Below are 22,888 nucleotides of genomic sequence, written 5' to 3' on the forward strand. Positions count from 1 at the left end.
ATTTTGAAAACCGTAAAAGAATCTACCAAAGGATTACTTAGAGAATTGAGAATCAAAATTTTCCTGGAAAATAGAGAAAGCAGCAACAACATCCACAGGTAGTGTTGAAGAACCACCATTAAAAATAAAAAGAGATTCAGTAGCGGATAGGTTTCTATTTAATGTTTTTGTCAATGTCAATAAATTCAAGAAACTTGCTCTTTTCAAAGGCTATAATGATTCACCTGAATCTGCTTCCACAGTGCACAACCGCGTTGTATAAAAAATTACCCGAGACCATTCCAAATGAATGAACAGGTAATTTTCCAGGTTTTACGGATTATCGCATATTAAAGTGGTAATTAAGATAGTTCGAAAAGTAGTTCTTCTTCTTTTATTATATTATTATAGGCGAAAAGGTTCTCTGATTTTGTTGACCTTTTAAAAAGGTCATGTACTGCTGTTGGTTTTTATGGTTATCGTTAGCAACACATTCTTGGAGAGCTGCCTCTGAAGAATTCATCTAAAAGTACGAAAGATATTCGCAATAGGGGTCGTTTATACATGTGTTTTTAATGCAATATTTTTAAAATGATGAGTTTGTTATTATCATCAAGAGTTATGAGTTGTAATCAATTATTTAAGGTATTATAGACTCTTTAGTGGTATTCGTCATAAGTTTCGATATGTTTTTGTACAGTAGTCTAAACTTTCTTACCCTCAATCACTAATAATTATTTTACACAGACACAAAAAACGGATTTTCTTGAACGAATACCAAGAAATAAAAGTATGTCATAACGACTGAAACAAAATTATCATAAAATGTGACGTATTAAAAAAATAATTTCAATAGCAGCAAGAGTCAACAAACTACACATTTATATTACGTGTCATTTTTAATATTGATTTTGAATCGTATCTATTTGATAATTTTTATAGCAAGAAAATTTGCAAGACACCACAATTTTCAATTATTTAATGTAAGTCTCAATATAGGATAGGATGTGATATAAATATAAGGTTTATATGGTTTTTATTGCTAAAGTGTCTTGACTTTAGGTCTCTTCTAATTGAACATTTAGGTTTTGAAATGTGTAAAATATTAACGTTTTTATCTATTTCGTTCTCTATCAAATTTGCTTTGAAAATGACAAATACATAATTTTATTAGTCAGACCATCTATAATATTAATATCCAAATTAAAACGTGTTTTCACAATATTTTTTCATCCCTTTGAGTCATATAGCAAAGTAGCAACTACCAATTAAATTGCTCATAGCTTCGCAACTCAATACAAAGTGGGGAGTTCACATAAATAGAAAGGAAGAAGTTCTCAATGAGAGATCCAGACAAACGAAGCTCACATATTAAGACTAAATATTCTAAATAGGAGGAATTTTGAATGACACTCGAAAATAAAATTGATCTGAATATGCCTTAAAAAACAAAACTATTTAGTGATGAATATATATGTACTGTTTATTGGTATGAAAATACGTTGTATAATTAATTACATTGAGTTGAAATATTCAAATATACATATAGCGTTACAAACAAGTATTGAAACAAAACAAAAAGTGAAGTAAAAAGTTTTTTCATATAATCATTTTTGTATGAATATGACATTACAATCAATGTACGTTCTCAGTTTTTTTTTAAATCAAGAACTGTGAATTAATTCATGAATATCTTTTCTTGGTCTTTTCCATATATAACTTTATAGTGCAGTTTTGAATCTTTTTTGATTGTATGTTAACTTTGATTAAATAATAGACTGTTTTACTGCTTTCTGTATAATAGTTATTAATTTGTTTGTTTTGTTATTAAGATCTGGTTCCAGAAGGATGTCGTTCAATGGGGCGCACATTTTTTAATAATTTTTGTTATCAATGTATTCTTTTTATTTGTTGATATAAGTCCTTTTCATTTTGTCATAGGTATTATGTTATTATAATTATTTGTATAAACAATGTATGGTCTAGACATGTATTGGAAGTGTTTTGTACTCTGGTGAGAATATCAATTGTTGATCTATAACCATGTTCACTCATGATATCAAGATTATTTTTTGTTTCCTTTCTTTCTTCTAGAATATTATTATTGATATTGCCTGAAAATCAATTGAAAGATATACTACAGCTGAACAAAATGATTTTCGAAAAGCTACCTCTGAAATACAAGAAAAAAACAATAATGAGTAGGTAAGTAAGAATACGTCAGAATAGCCATGAATCTTGTATACATTAAAAGCTGGCAAGTATACGAGCCCTTCAAGATAAACCAAATCTAAATATATCTCAACAAGAGCTAAAAGGTTGTTAAATGAACACAAAAATACTAGTATACTTGACTAACTTAATAGCAACGGAAACTACAGATTATTTATTATGGAAGGCAAAAAACTGAACCAATCAAAACCTCGTAATTGCCTATTTAAATTGAGATAACACTAGTAGCAAGAAAGCTGTACTGTTTGGAAAACATTCGGAGATAGTTCCTTTCGAAAATAATCTTACAATCCCCTTTTCAGCTAGAGTTTGATATTGATCAATTTACTATAGGACAAGTTACTAATTGATCTTACAAAGATTGAGTTTCAAAGCTATAAAATATCTATGATACTACGCTATAGACAACACCTTTCCCATCATAGTGGTATGTAGCAAAAATTATAGTATTTCCCAAACCAGATAAGCCATAAGATGTTAGAAAACCTACAAAAATATTTGTCGAAAATGATGTAATCAATCACTGACTAAGGAAACATATTATCAAATTATCAATTTTGACATGCAATAATCATTATGATCTAGGAAAAAAAAGGTATTGTTCTGCATCATTCCTAAGCACCACGTAGATTTTTGACAAGATTTGGCCTTCTGTTTAAAATCAGAGAATCCTCAAATTCCTTCACTCCTACCCCAAAGATCGTCATTTTCCAGTTAAATATTTCTATGAATAAACACCACCGCTAAAAATATGATCCGTAGTCCCAAAAGGCAGTATTTGGGGCCTCTATTTCACCATCTCTTCACGACTAATCTACCAAATAGAAATGACGTATAAGGAGCCATATTTACAGATGACACCGTCATATTAGCATCACGCAAAGATCGCATACGTACAAAACAGGTTGAAAAAAATGGAGGATTGAAGAAAATTAGTCGTCCCCTCTGATAACTTTCACCAATCGTGAAGGGAAATGTCGAAAATACCCTCTATGTAAACAAACTACACCACAAAGGGTTGGTGTGATTATGTTGATTTTGGTTGACATTCAATTTTTTTTTTAATTAAAATCCATCCATACGAAAGTTATATTGAATAGGTTGTTAGAAATAAAGTTGAATTTTTATAGGTTATGTTGTTACAGACGTCATAGATTTTTAATGAATTGATTTTTTCAAAATCTAAGAGCAAATTTATAATCCAGAGATAATGACCTTCATAAAAAACATGTTTGGCAAGCGAGCATCTATCAAGGATAATTTGCTGACACTTTTATGAAAGGTCATCCGACTGTTAATTGATTAACCTATTGGTTGGTGCTCTATATTCAATTTAGTGAAGGTAGATTGAGTAACTAGATTTTGTCTGACTGCTATCTTTATATTATGTTGTTTAAAGATTCTGGAATATTTAGGAGTAACTGATTTTGTAAATAGCAAAGATGTATAAATAGATATTATTATCATACAACCTAAGCAACTTGTATTTAGAGATATATTACACAGTTCAGTGCCTCCTTTGTCCTTTGAGATATCAATTCGAAAATTTGAGGCATTATAACCATCATTAGTATTCATATTTTAAAATTATTCACAATCTGACACGGTGTTTCCAAACGCTGTGCCATATCGAAGTTACATTTTTCAGAAAAAAATACCCCAAATTTTATTGATAGTTTGGAATGAGCTTGATTTCCCATCACAATAATATAAGATTGGGATGTTTTCTACGGGGTATTTCGAAAGTTATAATCAATTTTTTATGAATAACCTTAACAAGTTCAGTACCTTGTACAATGTAAAATAAATTCAAGAATGAAGGTATGTTGCAGCCAAAGTATTCGAATAACTTTAAGAATTCTGAAAAATTACTTACTTCGTTAATATTCATTGAATCTGATAGATGATTAATCAAAATACCAATAAATTATTTTCTCGTTTTATTCAAATGAATCATCAAATACTTTAAGTTACTGTAGAAAAGTACTATAGCTCTTTCAATATCAATTGCAGAAGATTAATGTTCACTCTCTTCGGTAAACATCTAGCAAACCGTCAATCCACGTGGACTCGTCATCTCCACTGTTTACCAATGACAACTGAAGCTGTCAGAAGGCGTGTGTACAGAATTTCTTTGAAATATTCCTGCTAGACAGTCTGCGATAAGCACCGGCGTGGCTTATTGAGATTTATTTAATACATAAATTTCTTTAAATAAATAGAAATATGACGTTCTTTAGACCATGGGCGTATGAAGGCAACGAAATTACACAATAATAAAGATTTAGATTTACGAATACAGCAAGTTATTTTACATACATTCGAATGTTTAAAAAGGAGAATCTTCAACAATCATAATAAGAATTGCTGAATTAATTAGAGTAAATAAATTTCCTATTTGTTGAATAGTTTCTAAATAGATTCAAGATTTTATACGTAGGACAATTTAGAGTTTATATAAGGAGAACAGTGTTGCGACATTAGAACTACTACCAGTTTAGTAAAATTGCGTCAAGTTTTGTCAGCATGTGGTTTCAAACACATAAAACTGAAGAAACGGATGGCAATAACCGAATTGTCAAGGATACTTCGATGACGACAAGATTATTTGCGTCAGATAAAATATTACCGAAGTTCAAACAGACAAATGTGGTACAAAAAGGGATCAGTTCACATACTTTTGAAAGTTCTTATAAAAATAATAAATTTATAAAATGTGGTATCTACGCCTATGATAGATCATACAAAATTGTCAACAAGGGTTTTTATAATCTGCAATTGATAAAGTAAGAGCTATACCAACATATTTCTTTTTTCTCAAGCCCTAAATACCTAAAATTCTGTTCTGTACGAAATAATGATTATGTACCTATATTTAATCATTTAATAATTAATTGTTTCACAGTTTTACTTACTATTCGAATGCTTTTGGCCACAAAAGATCCTAATTCTTAAATTTCTCTTAGGTTGATTGTACAGGATATAACACATCTCAACCCTATATTATTATTATTATAGGGAAGTCAAGATAATCCAATTTATAATAAAATATAGGGTCTCTCATTAGAAAAAATTTCACTTTGATATGGCACAGTAATCTGGAACAGTCTGTAAGATTGTAAAATATGAAGACTAGTGATAGCTATAACCCCTTACATTTTCAAATTGATACTCAAACGACAAAGGCGGCACTGAACTTACTGACGAACGGTAATGTCAGGAAATAATTGTTAGTGCTTATCTTGAATCTAATCATTTTTTTACCTGTACTGTAAATTTTTGATTATGATATAATCAAACATAGGAGAATGTACTTGAAAATTATTCAACTGTGGTTTTTTTGAGACTTAGGTTCATATTTTGATTGTGCAATTCAACACAATGAATGTTTTTACTTAATTATGAGGCATTTGAGGTTGGTGAGTAGTTTTGGAACAATGCATCATGGACAAAATCAAAGATAGTGTGAAAATTGGAATAAGAGTGAACAGCAATTCCACCACTTGTGTAGTTTGACATATAGGATGAGCCAAGGCCAATCAACTTATTTCTTTTATATGTTAAGGTATTAAATGTCATTTGGGACGAGTTTTTTGGTCTATCATTTTTTACCTTCTTGATCAGATCAGAACTGCTTAGGTACTATCAGCATAAAATGTTGAAGCGATCAGAAGCAATATTTGATCATAAATTAATCATTTTAGAAATTCACAGGGTAAGTTTTCATTTGAATATTAAAGCTATAGTATAATTTTGGAATTCTGAATTATTATAAGAATCCTTTTATTTTGGTGAAGCTCTAGACTTTATTTCTCATAGACTGGCCACCATGAATATTCTGTACTTAGATCACAAATGAAGAATGGTATATTCGCTATCTTGAACTTCCATGGTCATTTTTTGAAGCCTAAGCTCCGACTCGTTGTTAATTAATAAGGTATAACATATAATGTTCAACATTATATCTCGATCATATTCACAAAAGTAGAGAGACATAAAATTTATTTCATTTACATAATCTAAAATTCTCGATATTTTAGAGTGTACACTCAATCAAAAATCATACATACTAGATGTCATCGTGAACTGTTGAAATAATTTGTTCATTTATCGTAATTGTGAAGATTCTCATCTTGAGAGAGAGAAAAATGCTCTATTGTCAAAAAATTCTTACAATTTGTAGACAAAAGCTTGTAAAAACTAAAATATGAACATGAAAATAACTTAATAAAGATACAAATAAAATAAAATTTCAATATATCATAGCAAAACTAAATCGGTATGCAGCATGCCTGAAATTGAATATTATTATTAGAATAGAAGTCGTTTACAGAGTAGACGGCACTTTCCAGTAAATATGCCCTCAAATTATTGTGGAATGCAGGAAAAGATGATATTGATTTGATTTCAAATGGCAAGTGATTGTGCATTTTTTGCATTGTGAAATATTGAGCCCTTAAGTAATTCTGAACGTGGAGTAGGTAAAGGTCGTGCTTCGCGATCCCAAGTGGATAGCCGTGCAACGATCTTCCTGAAATTGGAGAAGCGTGCTTACGATGCAGACGATTAAGACTTAATCTCTTACATATTCACACATCATTGGTTAGGTATTTTTCTTTTTGAAAATACATAATAAATTCTAATGATTTTATTATTTATATTATAGTTGCAAAGCAAAAAACAGGTATTTATAATTTGTCGAACATGACAATTATACAAAAATAAACCTATGTTTTGTTGAAAATCTATTTTTGTTTTCACAGTACTAACGTTTAATGTGCATAGATCTCTTTTCATTATTTCGAAACCAGTCTTCATTTTTTATGTAAGTCTATTTTGTAATAACTAGAGTATTTAATTGATTAGTGTAATAATTGGAAATGCAAATTGATGTAATGTAGCTATTTTTAGTACCGTACTTTGATTGTCCTCCAAAGTTCCCATAATAATAATTGTTCATAATATATTCTAAATTTTCGAGTAATTCCATACTATAACTAAAATATTTGCAAAGCTATATATATATATATATATATATATATATATATATATATATATCAACAACATAGGCCTGTAGTTTCTTATTTCAACTACTAGCTTTGTAGCATTGTAGATCTTTAGACCTGCAGGCTAAATGGCTTGTTCTATACATTAAAGACTTTGCTTCTAGTTCTTGTGTGTTTATATTGTCAACTCCACTTTTGTTGGGTGATTTTATCTTTTCTTAAGATATCCAATATTTTCCAGAAATTATTTCTGATTTACTATTTTTTCCTCCTATATTCTTCGTTCATAAAATTTTCAATGATATTTTTAACATTATTGATATTGTTATTTTTTCTAATAATTCGTTCGAATTTTCTTTCCCTCGTATTTTCACCATTCATTATATATTATTACAATTTAAAATAGAATCATAGCTAGAGACTTAAACATGATATTTTGGTAATTATCTACTTATTAGGTTACACTCTTCCGATTTCGTTAAAATTTTAGTATGTTATAGAGAAAATTATGTTGAAAAATTTGATACATAAATATGTAGCGGGCGGAAATCATCCCTTCACTAGTTTTTCAACTTTGAAGTTCCAGAAAAAGAAAAATAATTTATACATCATACTTTAGATTCGCATGTCTAACCTAACCTAACTACTATTTTAGCTAAGAATATTGATTGAATATCAATAAATAAACAGCAATACACAAAAATTCATAGAATTTTATATTTTTCATAGTCAAATTCGAATAAAAAAAACAAATCTTAATAGATTTACTAACGATAGTCGTATATAAACAAACTGGAACTTCATAGTTGAAAAACTATGTGAAAGGATGATTTCCGCAACCTACATATATATATATCAAATTTTTCAGCATAATTTTCTCTATAACATACTAAAATTAACGAAATCGGAGGGTGTAACCTAATCTAGATAATTATCCATTTTTCTATTTCAGAATTATAACTAGTTTTCACTTATAATTACCACAAATACCGAATAATAAGCAAATGTTGCTATTACCAGAGATTTTACTTCAAGTAAACTAGTTTCGATAAAGATATTGCCTATACATGTTATAGTTCTTCCAATATCAATTACAGATTATAAAAACTGATTCGAAACCCTTGCCGACAATTTTCTTTGATTTACCATAAGCGTAGATACCTCATTTTATAAATTTATTCTTTTTCTACTTTTAATCTTATGCGAGAAAAAGGCAATCGGATCATTATAAATTGGACAGTATATACGCCGTTATTTAGACAGATGCACTTATTTGTAGTTAACTTGCTACAACTGAATATTAAATCATAAAACGTAAATAGACGAGTAAAATGTATATTGGGTTAGGCCCATTTCGCACCAAGCCACTCTAGTCCATTCGCGTCCAATCAAGTCGGACGCTTTTGAATTAGAAATCTTAACTTACTATTAAAACAAAGAGAATGTGTAAATCTGGTTTCATACTAAGCGCGTTCCGTTAAGTCCTAACGCGTCAAGACTTGCCAAGACTTATTGCGACTTAGTCGGTCGAAAAGAATCAATCATTCGTGGCAGTTGCACGGAGAAAATGGATAAAAGCACTAATTCCATTAGTGCAAGCGGAAGAAGCGATATACGATTCTAAACACCCAAAGCACAAAGAAGGTATAGAATTGAACACAACTGGTAAGTAACTAGGTTTTCATTACAGTATATTTTCATGAAAAAAAGGTACAGATTTGTCTCCAAAACATCCAGACATTTCTCGTTTTGCCATGGTACAGAACCTTCTGGTGACATGAATACTCTGTTAATTATTCTCGGATCTGCATTGCCTTTGTATTTGCTCTGTGGATATTTGTAGGTCTTAAGGATTGAAGTTGAAGATCGATTGAATCTTGTTCCAAAAACTTGGTTTCCTTGTCACTTTCCTTTTGAATTTGTCGGACAAAATTGTGTAATACGCAAGCACTTTTAATTGAGTTTTCTGTTAATTGTACATAAGTTTCTATAGCTTTTTGAAATATGCCAAATATTCGTGTTAACATATCAAAGGCACACTTAAAGAAAAAGCCTCATCCCCTACTAAATTCCTTCAAATGCTCTTCCCATTGTAGAATGTGAGAAAACGGTACTATCGTTTTCTCTACCATAAGTTCCTACGTCTATGTAAATGAAATTATTGTTTGCATCAGTTATCGCCATTAAAACTACAGAATGAAAATGTAAAACTGAGAATTAGCGTTTGGTGGACTCTTTATTGGGCAGTGTTTACCGTCGATGCTCCCGATTCAGTGCGGCGATTTGAGCAATGTCATTCCATTTCTCTGCTGTAGGCACAGGCATATACAATAGCTGCAAAACAGTCAAAACCACTCCAACTCTTTTTCTATATAATGAATAGTACTGATTCCCATCCGGAACCTATAGCTTAGGGACGATTCTTCTGTTGATAGGTATCTAAAAAAAGAAACAGATCGTGTACATAGGTACTCCATTCCCTTTTAAAAGTATGATAGATTTTGATTTTTCACATTAATTATCAGTCCAAAAAATATCCTATTCCTTTTTGTTATTTCAGTCTTCTGGTCTTTTTAAATGTATGGGACGAACCCAACAGAAATTTCGTCTTCCCTTCATCTTCCTTCTTCTGTATAATCGGAGTAAAATTATGGCTTGCAGAAGAGTCACAAACTCTTCACAACACTGACTGACTCAGACTCAACAAGCAACATATTCAGTGCGAAAGCGTGACTTGACTGAACAAAACTTGACTAGACGCGAATGGACTGTATTGGCTTGGCGCGATATGGCCCTTAGTGGGTAAGTTCAATGTTAAGTTATCAATGTTTAGAAATTAGGAGCTTTATATTTGTATATAATTCATGTATTCTTAATCGTAACGAAGAAACTGTATAAGAAGTTGAAACGACGAATCATTAAAAGGGAGGCCGGGGGCCTATAAATTAAACACAAATACAACTTTTATGTTGATTATAGGCAATTTAATTCCACCTTACCTGATCTTACCTAAACTTAAATAACATAAATCAAACAAACAATTGAAAGAGGAATAATAAAATTAGTAGAGCACAATTATTTTCTACGTATATTTCTTATTACGAGTATTTTAAACAAAATAATAGATTAAACTGCGTTAACAAGATTTCATAATATTTCATGATTTGATTATTTCCTACGCCTACAAGTTTAAAATCTGTAATGATGGAATAAGACTAAATTATAATTTCTCTTTGTACTGTTCAATAATATCCCATAGCAAATTAGCATGTTGTGTGATAAATAAATACACAAATTCGATTTAATTTAAGTGTATAACAATTTACACTAATTGCTAATTAGGACCCGTCCGCATTTTGATAGACTGAGAGGACTTACCCATTAAATACTAAATTTTTTTCAAGTTCAAATTTTTTCTAATTATCCGAATATTGATGATTTATTTCGTATTCCATCAATATAACTCCGAAAATATGTTGTTATTTTAAATTTCAATATCCATTTGAGGATCATGGGAAATGTAGTGCATATCTCAAATGAATTAAAAAGAAATTATTGTATGTCTATATTGGTATGTAACATATTTTGGTGAGATATTATTATTTTGAATGGAATATGTGAAAACATTCTACATGCAAACCTATACCACATTAGATACATTGCTTTCTCACGTTTGTCTTCCATACTCCACATTTTCGTTGCTTTCCTTCAAAAGTTCTTGTTAAATAATTATTTTCACTGTTGCTGATCCGTACATGGAAGCTAAGATTCTTCGCCTGTAGTCTACCCGGGAATCTGACGTAGAAGAGACTTTCCAATAATACATCGTTATTTCAGGTCTAAAATCCAGAAGTGGCATGTTACAATTCACAAGACAGAAAAGCACATATGCATTGATAACTACTGTATCTAACATTTGAGTAAATATAGGAATATACAGTTTTTTTCCACGTATTTTGGTTCTATACTTTTAGACGTTCCACTCCAACAAATCTACTCCGCCATAAACTTATTATATTCTGAAATCAAATATGGTTGAGGAATATTGTTTTTCGCTTTTTTGACAGATTTACCCAATTATTGTCTTTCTATATTACCCCTGAGACTTTATTTTTGGTCGTATGTGCTGCTTCGATCTTCTTTTTTTATATCTTTCCCAAATTTTATGGGGCAACTACTCATTCTATCAATTATCATGTGCCTGTTGCACGTATGTTCGTTTCTAAAAGTTTTTGGACCAACCTCTTTTTTTCCCACTAGTCCATATGATACTTCAGATTCATCAATTTTTTTTTTTTTTCATAAACCTCAAAATGGTAACAATCACCACTAACCGAACAACATAGAGCTCACATTTTGAACCCGAATCTTATAGGTTTTCCTCTGATGACTTGATTGAGGTAGTGGCGTCCAAAGTATCTCAAAAGTTGCTCACTAGTACTTAGGTCTTGGTTGAACATTACAAACTTCTTATTTAGATGCACTATTAACGATCGAATCTTGAACAATTTGTCTCTTTGGTCTCTCCTTTATCTCTCCTGCATTATTTGTGAAATGGAGATTTTTTTTTATTTCAAGTTAGCAATTTCTAGACAAACATTTTCTAACGACTGGTTTACAAATATCTTCATCTTCGCTCCAGTACATCTTTTCTTGTGATGAGCAGTGATAGCCAGACAACAAAAGAATACCCAAGAATTTTTTCAAATAGTTGGTGGACAAAAACAATTGGTGATTGTTATTTTGAGCACTAAACTTTGGGCCTTCACTGACGATGTGCTCCAAAATACAAAAATTTCATGAGGACTTTTTTCCCTTCAATTCCCTCTTTATATTGTTGTGTTTTTTTCCTTCTCTATACCATGGACCATTTCCAAATGTTTGGATGCCAATGATTTCTGATGAATTATACAGTGAAATCCCACAAAATTCCCTGATGTTTTCTGTTTTAATTTAGTTACAACGCCCGAATGTTTGCCAGTCATGGCAGTAACACCATCCGTAGTCGTGCTACTAAGTATATTCCAGTCGAGTTTATATTCTGCTATCAAATCCTCACTTGCAAAATAAATATCATTTGCTGTTGAAGTACCTGTAAATGGAACGGACTTTAATAGTTCTGAAGATATTTCAAAGTTACTGTTAATGCCTCGTATACAAACAGCAAGTTGATCTGTATCAACAGTATCAGTGCTCTCGTCAACAGCCGACGAAAAGTTGGCTAATTTTCTCCTTCAATTAAAAAGTCAAATTTTAAGATAAATCATTTATTCTTGAAGCAACAGTGTTTCTTGAGAGCGAAATATTTTGAATTATTGACTTTTGTAAATCATCATCGACTAAATTTAGATTGCATTTGGTTTCAGGCAAATTCGCTTCTATAATATCGACGTTCTTAATCTAAAATGAGATAAAAATTCTGTAAGCATAGGTTTAGAGAACTATTGACCATAATGTGATGTCTTAACTCTTGAGGAAGTGTTATTACACTTTTTGGTATAGATTCAACAATGCTAAAACTTTTTATATGGCTCTTTAAAAACTTTGAAATTTTGTAAATTTTAATTTTTGGCTCTCCTGACTCAAAAAGTCTAGCCAATGAAAATACACTGTCGATGATTTTCGAATCAAATGAATTTATTAGATGTACTTGATACATATTTAGAATAGGACACTTTGGTATTTGAATTTGCTATAATTACATAACTGAAACGTATATTAACTAATTGGTGAAGATTTCGTAGCAATTTACGTACATAAATATATTGTTATTAATTATAATATATATAGTGTTGCCGTTAAAGCAATTATTAATCATTTTTATTAGTGATAATTTTAATAGCACCGGTTATGACATGAAAATAATAATCTAATGAATGAATATACAATAACTTATTTTTGAAAATTTGTTTGTGTATAGTTTCTGCTCAATTACGAAATAGGCAAAACATCATTAATTTTAGTTTATTTATATATTTTTAAATTGATCTCTCATCTTGTTGATACAAAACTAATAATCTATGGGCAGAATTGAAAATCAATTAATCGATCAATTGCTTTCGTAAATTTATTTTAATAATTATTTCACCATGAACAACAAACGTGAAACTAAAGTAACAATAGAATAAGGATTGTTGATCCTATTTTCGGTTAGACACATCTACTTTGCCAGAGATAGTCGGTCAGCTATTCACTTAACACGTTCCAATCACAGTTATAGTATGATAAAAATTTATTCAAATTAGAGATTTACTCAATCATAATGAAATATGTAGTAGAATGTGAACGACAGATGTTTTTTTTTTCAGTGGAACCTGAAAATCAGATGTAAATGATTTACAAGCTATTTTTATAGCAATCTATAGTATATTAAGTTATGAGTAGATATAGTAGAAGATCCGAACCTAGATCGACCTTCACCGAGTTGATAATAGAATCAAACATATTTTATAATAGATTTCGTATATTAGAAAATTTTTTTAAAAATTATTTTTTAAAAACTGATTTTTCATAAATTGACAGGTATAAACAGGTATTTGATTAGATAATAGGAAGAAATTTACATCAGCATAAGCGCTGTCTTATTCTGAAAACGATTATACAGGACTGACTGCAAAAAATTCAGTCCTAATAGGTGTACATAGAAATTTTAAAGAATTTAATTTCAACTCGTGTGGAAATGAGTGACAGGGAGATCCAAGGTAAGTATACCGGGTGATGATAAAGGACCGAACATTGAAGTCGTGTCTGATGGGATTGTGAATATAAGAAAATGTGTATGCTCGGTATATAAAATATAACAGTCTCTCCCATCTGGCTTCTATCGCACACTGGAATTGCTGGAAACGAATGTGCTGATCGCCATACCAAAAAAGCCACAAAGTATCATCTTGAAATCCCAGTTCAGCTGGCTAAAGATCTAAAGATTTAACTTCAAACACCTCATAAAAAAATATTGGCGCGATACATGGAGCAAGAGTACTACAGCACTACATCACATCCACCCATCTACTTCTCACAATTCCCTTAACTTTTTGAATAGGAGAGAAGCTGTGACAATAAGAAGACTTCGCATCAACCACACGAAATTTACTCACGGCTATTTGATATCGTCAGAAAGTCTTCCCGTCTGCCGAACTTGTCAAGTTTCTTAAAGCCACCAAGCTGTATAACAAAATATAATTAATAATGCATTGTGATAGATTTTGTAACAGTCTCTTTGTAACTGAAATAAGAAAACTCAAAATATGATAACGTAATTAATGAAAATATTAATTACTTACTTTTGTTTGTTTGCTCTTTCTGAAATAAATTAAAAAGAATCAAAGTTAACTGCACAAAAATTCAAATAAAAAAATAACAAAAAGATAGACTAAAGATCTTGTATGATATTTAACAATTTTATTACAGAACAGCAGTGAAAAAAAATTTAATGAATATTTTCTATTCAAAATCCGATTCATCTGAACTTAAATTACGACTCTTGAATTCATCTGATTCCTCAAGTTCTTTCTCATTAACTATTCACCATTAACCATTTCAATAATGTCCTGGATTTTTAAAGGAGTTTGATCTCCGATAAAACCTGTTATTTTTAAAAAACCTGTCAATACAGTAGTTTGTCCAGGTAAATAATAGTCGTCTGCGCGTTCTATATGTTTTATAGTTTAAGTCCAATATAAAATTTTTTTATTATCTTCATGTTGCAAATATTTAATGATAAATCATTTTTTAAAAAATAATTGAAAATATTCCGTCCAGAATTACAAAATATTTTCAATTATATTGTCATTTTTGTTGTCTAACCATTTTCAATATATTATTTAATAATATCATCATTTAAGATAATTAAGGATTAAACGACTTACCTTAAGGATGTTCAATCCTAATTATACGATATTGGACACGTCCTCCTAGAACACCCTGTAGTAATACTCCTAATCACTTATCACGCGCAAGTTGAAAGAAAATGATTCACCCTCTCGTCGATCCTGCCTGGCTCGTTTCGTTCGTGTGTCATTATACTTCGCCTCTGTACTAAGATCGCCTCTGGGGCGGGTGTACTATTACCTTTCGTATTGACAACCCAAGTCACTTGCTTCCTGGGTGGGTTTGTTCTAGGAGGACGTATCCAATATCGTATAATTAGGATTGAACATCCTTAAGGTAAGTCGTTTAATCCTTAATTATACTTCTATTGTACGCGTCCTCCTAGAACACCCTGTAGATGTTTAGAGAAGATTGTAGAGGCGATCTTGACCAGAATAAAAATAGTCTTATTACAGTTCTATTCATTTTTATTTCCCAGAAAAGTAACATTTGTGTAACAAAAAAGTACATCCCAAAAATTTTAAATATAAAACTAATTATAAACCCTTTTCGTTTTTAGTCTTATTAATACTATGAACTAACATAACATACTTGCATGAATGAACAAAACATTATATATTTTTGTCATAGAATGCAAAACCGAACAAAAACTTTTTCATTTGTTTTTTATTAAGTTTTCAATATAATTAGAAAACGTTTCTGTGCCTACCAAAGGCCTGTTATAGAATTTACAAAAAGTATCTGACTTTTCAGACCACCCAGCTGCACTTCTTATGCTCTCGATATTTACCCCGGATCTAAGGGCAGCCGAAGAAGCAGCGTGTCTGGTACTGTGCCCTTTAAATTTTTTAGTGTCAACTCCCCCCATTTTTAATCCATTTTTGATCCAGCGACTGAGGGTTTGAGTTGTAGCACAATGATATGGTCGTTTGGCAGTTAAAATAAGGTAGTCTTCGCTACCCCTGATACTTTTTGTTCGTTCGATATAGTGTAGAATGGTAGAGCAAACGCAAAGCGCTGGATTATCCCTGAAGAAGGAAAACTTTAAGAGTGGTTGAGGTTTTTTCGGCCCCGAGGTTTTCACAATATCTGTTATTTTTATTTGTATTCCTGTATCCGAGCTCACAATATTACTTATTTTTATTTCAGAGAAGGTCTGCACCCTTTGGGCTGTGGTCAAGGCTAACAGTACAACTAGCTTTACTGAAAGTTGGCTCATATCAAGAGTATGCAATGGGTAAAGTTTTTCTAACATAATTAGTACCGGAGATGGGTCCCAAGTCTCGTCGTATCTTGGAAAGCTTGGGCAAGTTTTAAAAACCCCTTTCATAAACCGTTCCACAGTGTCTGATTTCCCTGCTTCTGAGATAAGATTTATTGCAGACTTGTGAGTGTTGATGCTCGAATAGCTTGAGCCATTTTGAAATTGTTGACTTAAAAACTCAAGAATATTGTGAACAATAGGTTGAAAAATTTTTTGCTTATTCCCTTCGAAAAATTCCCACCATTTTGAATATGTTGTATTATACTGCTTGATTGTATTCTCACTAAGAGATTTAAGCATCAGGTCTGCGGCGTTTCCTGATATATTTTTCATTTTGAAGGCTTCCCTGATAAAACCGCGGCTCCCAGGGTAAGTCGGGGCCACAGTGGGTGAGGCTTTCTGAAAGGGGATAAAAGCAAATTAGGACTTGGGTGTAATCTAATTAGTGTGGAACTCATGAGACTTTCTAGTTTTGGAAACCATGGTTGGGATTTCCATATAGGGAAAACTACTATGCATTTTGCTCTATCGGCCTCTATTTTACTTAGAACTTTCGGTAATAAGGCGAACGGGGGAAAAATATATCCTTTAATATTCTCCCAAGAGAGTGTAAATGCATCAACATTTTGGCTTTCGGGGTCAGGGTACCAAGAAACAAATTTTTTGCACTTTTTATTAAGATAGCTAGCAAATAAGTCTATTTCTGGGCAACCCAATTTTTCAACAATTTGTTTGTAGGCTTCGACATTCAATGAGTATTCTGTATCTATTTCTTTGGATCTCGAAGCTTTATCTGCCAAAACATTGCTCTCTGAGTTAATATATGAAGCAAATATTTTGATATTTCTTTCCTCACACCACTGCCATATGTCCTTAGTTAAATCATTTAGATACTTATACTTAACGCCCCCCATTCGGTTTATGTAGGACACCGCCGTCGTATTGTCTATGCGAAGTAATATTTGACTGTTTCGTAAATCTTTGAAAAAAGTCTTGAGACCAAAAAATTTCGCTTTTAATTCTAAGTAATTAATGTGCCTCTGTTTTTCATATGAATCCCAGAAACCATTTGCATTTTGACCATTGTAAAAAGCCCCCCATCCTGAATTGGACGCGTCTGTAAACAACGTATGTGTGTACTTCGGAATTGCAATGCTATTTTCGCAATCTTTTATATTATTTAACCACCACAAAAATTCACTTTTCAGTTTGGGAGATATTTTCATAATTTTATCATAATCTCCACCACTGACTTTCAGAGCTAAATATTTTTCCCTCTCGAATTGTTTTGTGTGAAGCCACCCGTACTGCGTGGCTGGACAAATTGAAACCAAGTGACAGACAAATTTGGAAAAATCTCTAATTTTTATTTTTCGCTTTTTTAAAATTGCTTTTACCATAGCAGTAATTTTTGATATTTTATCTGTAGTTGGACGCATTGTCATTTTTTGTGTGTTAAAAATGAATCCTAGGAATTTTATTTCTCTTTTAGGAGAGAGACAACTTTTTTCTTTATTTACTACAAAACCAAGCCTTTGAAGAAGACTACATGTCTGATTTATATTATCCCGGCATTCTGTTTTACTTTTCCCAATGAGCAATGTGTCATCTAAGTAAATTACAGAGGACAGACCTTTCGCCCTTAAATGTTCAATAGCTGGTTTTAAAATTTTGGTAAATGCGTAAGGAGCAGTGCCAAGGCCAAAAGGAAGACACTGGAACTCTAGAATTTTGTTTTTGAATTGAAATCTAAGATACTTTCTCTGCTCAGTGGCTACGGGTATCGAGAAGTATGCGTCTTTTAGATCAACTGAAGCTAGATAGCAGTCCTGTGAGATAAGATTTTTTGCCGTTCTGTTGTCTTCCAGTTTTAAATGGGGCGGTGTTATAAATGTATTTAGTTTTTTAAGGTTAAGTATAAACCTGTCGTTGCCGTCGGGTTTCTTTCTTAAAAAATAACTAGATAAGAATTGCCTATTACATTTAGTCACTTCTTTGACGGCTCCCATATCAATAAGTTTGGTAATGCTGTCTGAATAAGACTTTTCTAGTTTCCCACTTAAATTTGGGGGTTTTTTAGGCCTCTTTTGAACAGGAGTTGCATTAAAAGGTATTCTGTAACCTTTAACCCAACCTAGAATTTTACCGTTGGTTGTTATTTTCTCCCATTCCTCGAAGAAAAGCCTTATTCGTCCAGCCAGTTTTGTGTTAGAGGTTACCTCGTTCCGGCGCTTGAAGGTCATGGCTTTGCTGGATTTGACTGCTCTCCTCCCTTCTCTGTTTTGTTGTGTCTTCCATCGATCTTTGGAGGCGTAGGTCTTCAGGTTTTTTGAAGTCTGGGGCTTTAGTTCCTTTGCTGCAGTCTCTATATTTTTGGCGGACTTACATTTTTCGCCAAAGTCTTCCCCAAAAAGAGTGGAGTCTCTTAATTGCATAGATGCCACTTTCTGCACCTTTTGCTAAAATTGTGGTACAGTAAAAATTTTCTGTGGTTGGTAATGGCGTGTTGAACCGCGCAGAGCATTTTTCCCGCTTCCACCATATTGGTAATTTTTGGATCGGGGGCTTCGGCACTATGTTTTGCTTCCAGCATTCTTGAAAGGGCAGTACCAAGCACGGAAATGCTTTTTCCCAACTGATTTTGTAATTCTGCTAAGAAACTATCCTTTTTATTTTCTGAAGCAGAAATGACAGTCTGGACTTCAGGGTTATTTTTTGGGGCTTCCAACAAGGAGCAGTTGCTCGGTACAAGGCTGTTTTCAAAAAGTTTAGCTTTTGTTTCCTTGTCTATGCCATTCTGGAGATAGTTTTTCCAGCGGTTGGCCAACTCTGAGGATATTTCCGGTCCATAAATTTTTTCCTCAGTCGGATCCTCCCCAAGAATGGTTTTAATTTCTCCCATTCTAGCGCTTTTATCTGAAGTAGTGCCGGAGCTAGAGGAGTTGCTATCCGCGTATGGAGAGGATTCAGATTCTGAACCTGTTGAAGAAGGCCTGTGTTAATACGTATTGTGTAGGCATAACGTTGGTATTGTCTTAAAAAAGACTGTAAAATAAGCGGATATCTGGTTATTTTAGAATTTTGGGCACCATAATAATATATTAGGCACCATTTTGTTTAATATTCTTGTAACGTATTGGAAGTACCAACGTACAGAATCATATGTTGCCACGTCACGCTGACCGTTGCTGATGCGAGACTCGGCGTGCATAAGTCATAAACTATGCTGGGTTATCGTGGCTTTTTTTTTCTGTGTCTACAAGGTAGACTAACCCATGCCGAATATATTAATCATACGATTAATATATGGTGTCTCTTTCGCTGCTTTTCTAAAACATACTTGTATTTGTAATAACTATGAACTTACTTGAATCATATTCCCTTAGTTTTTCCTCCAGTCTCTTCATTTTCCTTCGAATACCGGAAATCACTTTCTGTTTTCTTTTCTCGGCTTTCTTTCCTTTCGCCATTCTTTTAATTCTATGCACAATCACTTTTAAAACTGAAAACACCGTTGGAATAAATTTTTCGCTACTGATAAGAACACGATATTCGTTTTTTGCGTTGTTTACCTGCACGAAATAAGCGCAAGAAGTATAATGACACACGAACGAATCGAGCCAGGCAGGATCGACGAGAGGGTGAATCATTTTCTTTAAACTTGCGCGTGATAAGTGATTAGGAGTATTACTACAGGGTGTTCTAGGAGGACGTGTACAATAGAAGTATAATAAGTTGTAATTTCTTTGACCGGTTGTGATATTCACATGATTTTGCTTGCTAGGCAACAACCGATCTTTCTTGCGTGTGAGTTGTGTGGCGAACATTAACGGACTTCTTAGTCTGTCCAACATACTTTCTGTCACAATCATTACAGCTAATTTCATGAATGTCACCATTTTTATCCTTGCAAACACACAACAATTGTTTAAATGTATTTCTGAATATATCAACCAATTTCAAACCCACTATGTTGAAAATTCCTTCCAAATCTTGTGTATAATCAAGACGATTAATTACGTAACCTATATTTATTATGAACTATAAGTACAGCCTCATCCTCAATATCCTTATCTTATGTTGGATACAATGTAAAGAATCAGCCGGGATGTACCTGCACGTAGTGTTGTTTTCTTAAATGCATCAAAAATCAGCTTGTTACCAGGCTCAATTATTAAGGTATGTGAACAGGTAATTATCCATTATTTTCCATTTCTTAAGTTAACTTTACAGATGTATACTATTTCCAGTACAAAAACGAATTTGAATTTCACGAAAAATACGAGCAAACAACTATAGACAATAGCCTATTACCGTTTATGGTTGAACTCTTCATGTGTTGCTGTTAAACGCAGATTAGTCAAGAGTTTGTGTTTTCCTAGCGTAAGAGAGAAATGCTTCATTGTTACAATTTGTAGACAAAAACTGTGGAACAAACATAAAAATAACTAAATAAAGATACAGATACAATAAAATTTCAATATAAATCAGTAAACATCAATGAGTATCAAAATTATAGGTAATAATTAGTATATAAGTCAATAGCGAAATTAAACCAGTATGCAGCATGTTCGGAATTGCATATTATTATTAGAATAGGAATCGTTTACAAAGTAGAAGGCCCTTTCCTGTTAATACGCCCTCAAATAATGATATCGATTTGATTCTAATTAGCAAGTGATAGTGCATTTTTTGCAATGTAAAAGAATGAGCCCTCAACTAATTCTGAACGTGGTGTAGGTATGTAAAGATCGGGATTCCCGTTCCTAAGTGGATAGCCGTGCAATGATCTTTCTGAAATTGAAGGCGAACTAAGCGAACAGTTACAAAAATTTTCAATCCTTAAATAAGTCCCTGCAGTGAGCCCTACTGTTTAGTCCAAGTAAATATCTAACAGCTCTCTTCTTTAGTTTGAAGATTCGCTCCAATTAAGTCACACCACACGTACCCCGGAAGGAAAGAGCATATCGGAGATGCGACTCAATAGAGGCATAATAGACTGTTAAGTAGGTGGACAAAATCAATTCTTTGAAAACTGATCTCAGCCCAAAACAGGCGGCAAAATGTAATTCTCATATCTCTCCACAAAAACCCTTAAGAATTTTATAGATTCAACGACGTCAATGGTGGTGTTAATTAATAAAAAAGCTGCAATGTATTTTTATATGATAAAAATCTAGTTTTAGAAACATTGAGACAGAGAAGAATGGATTCGCACCATGATTTAACGGTTATTAGATCACTAGATATGGTCCTATGATGTGCCGCGAGATCCGGGTTGCTCCAAGAAAAACTAGTGTCGTCTGCAAATAGACATATGTTTCCACTAATGTTTAGATAGGCGTTTATCAACAGAATAAACAAAATAGGGCCTAGTACTCAGCCTAGGGGTATTCCACATTTTATAACTTAAAAGAAGACATCGTTGTATCGACCCTTACTTCTGTTAGTAAGGTATGACTTAAACCATGCGAGAGGTGTTCCCCTGAATCCGTAATACTGCCATTTGTTAATTGAAATTTTATGATTAACACAATCGAAAGCCTTAGAACAATCATAAAAAGTTGTTGCAATGGAGTGATGGCTGTTTAGGCTAGATACTATTTATGAGGAATAATATAGTATCATTTGTGCATTTGTTACTCAAAAACCCAAATTGATGGGTAGTAATTATTTTATATTAAAAACAGAAATGATAAAACCCTCTTTTTGACCAATCTTTTATCAAAAAAACCTGCAAGATCAAACGGTGGGATCTTAGACTGTAATGACAAAGTTGCTGCTGGAAGAGCACAAGCTTACGTCTGTTGGTACCAGTTGGTACCATTGAAAAAAACAAAACAAATATTCCAGCAGAATTCATATCGATACGAAAAAGGGAACCAAATTCGTCGTTATTTGGCTTTCAGAAAGATATTTCACTTTTATCTACAGGAGAGAAAAATTTGGCAGAAATAATCAGCCTCTATAATTTTACTAAAAGCTGAGTCATCGATGAACTTTTGTCAACTTACAATGTTCCAAGACATTCACGTAGATGGCCACTTACAATTGTTTTTTCTTTACTGAATACAGCTGCCATTAATGCTTTTGTGATATACAGAGAAAACAATCAAGATTACAAACTTTTGAGACGAATTTTCATCAAAATGATAGGAAGAATAACCCGAGGATACCTCGAAATATTCGTCAGAAAATTGAAAATTTCGATGAAAATAACGTTGAAATTCCACCGGCCAATGTTTCAAAGATTGTAGGAAGGTGTTCCGTATGAATTTTAATTTTTGTTTAAATGATTTTTAGGAAAAAAAAGTGTTTTTTAGCAAAGTAAAAGGACATGTTCAAATTTGGAAAATGGAGTTTCATAGACCCCACGTATGTACTGTAAAAATGTAAGAATTTTCCACGTATTCAACGCCGCGTTGAAAAACTGTATTGACAAAAATGTTGAATGAACTCTATTAATTTCAACAATTGAATTATAAAAATTCACAACAATGGTTAGGTTCGGTAAGTTAGTGTAATTGTGAGTGTAGTGGTAGTGTAAACAGTGTATTCAGTATCAAAACAATGTTTT

General features: G+C 32.3%; 1 protein-coding gene across 1 annotated transcript; it reads right to left on the reverse strand.

Moving 5' to 3' along the window:
- Positions 1 to 376: 376 nt before the first annotated feature.
- Positions 377 to 20,210, reverse strand: LOC130446918 (uncharacterized). Its single transcript, XM_056783440.1, has 7 exons — positions 19,679 to 20,210; positions 18,824 to 19,290; positions 16,824 to 18,770; positions 15,838 to 16,710; positions 12,538 to 12,617; positions 12,179 to 12,449; positions 377 to 502 (listed from the first exon to the last, which is right to left on the reverse strand). The coding sequence occupies exons 1-7, from the start codon at positions 20,208 to 20,210 to the stop codon at positions 377 to 379; spliced, it is 4,296 nt and encodes a 1,431-aa protein (XP_056639418.1).
- Positions 20,211 to 22,888: the final 2,678 nt, after the last annotated feature.

The sequence above is a fragment of the Diorhabda sublineata genome, chromosome 7 (genome assembly GCF_026230105.1).
Source record: "Diorhabda sublineata isolate icDioSubl1.1 chromosome 7, icDioSubl1.1, whole genome shotgun sequence".
Classification (NCBI taxonomy): Eukaryota; Metazoa; Arthropoda; class Insecta; order Coleoptera; family Chrysomelidae; genus Diorhabda; species Diorhabda sublineata.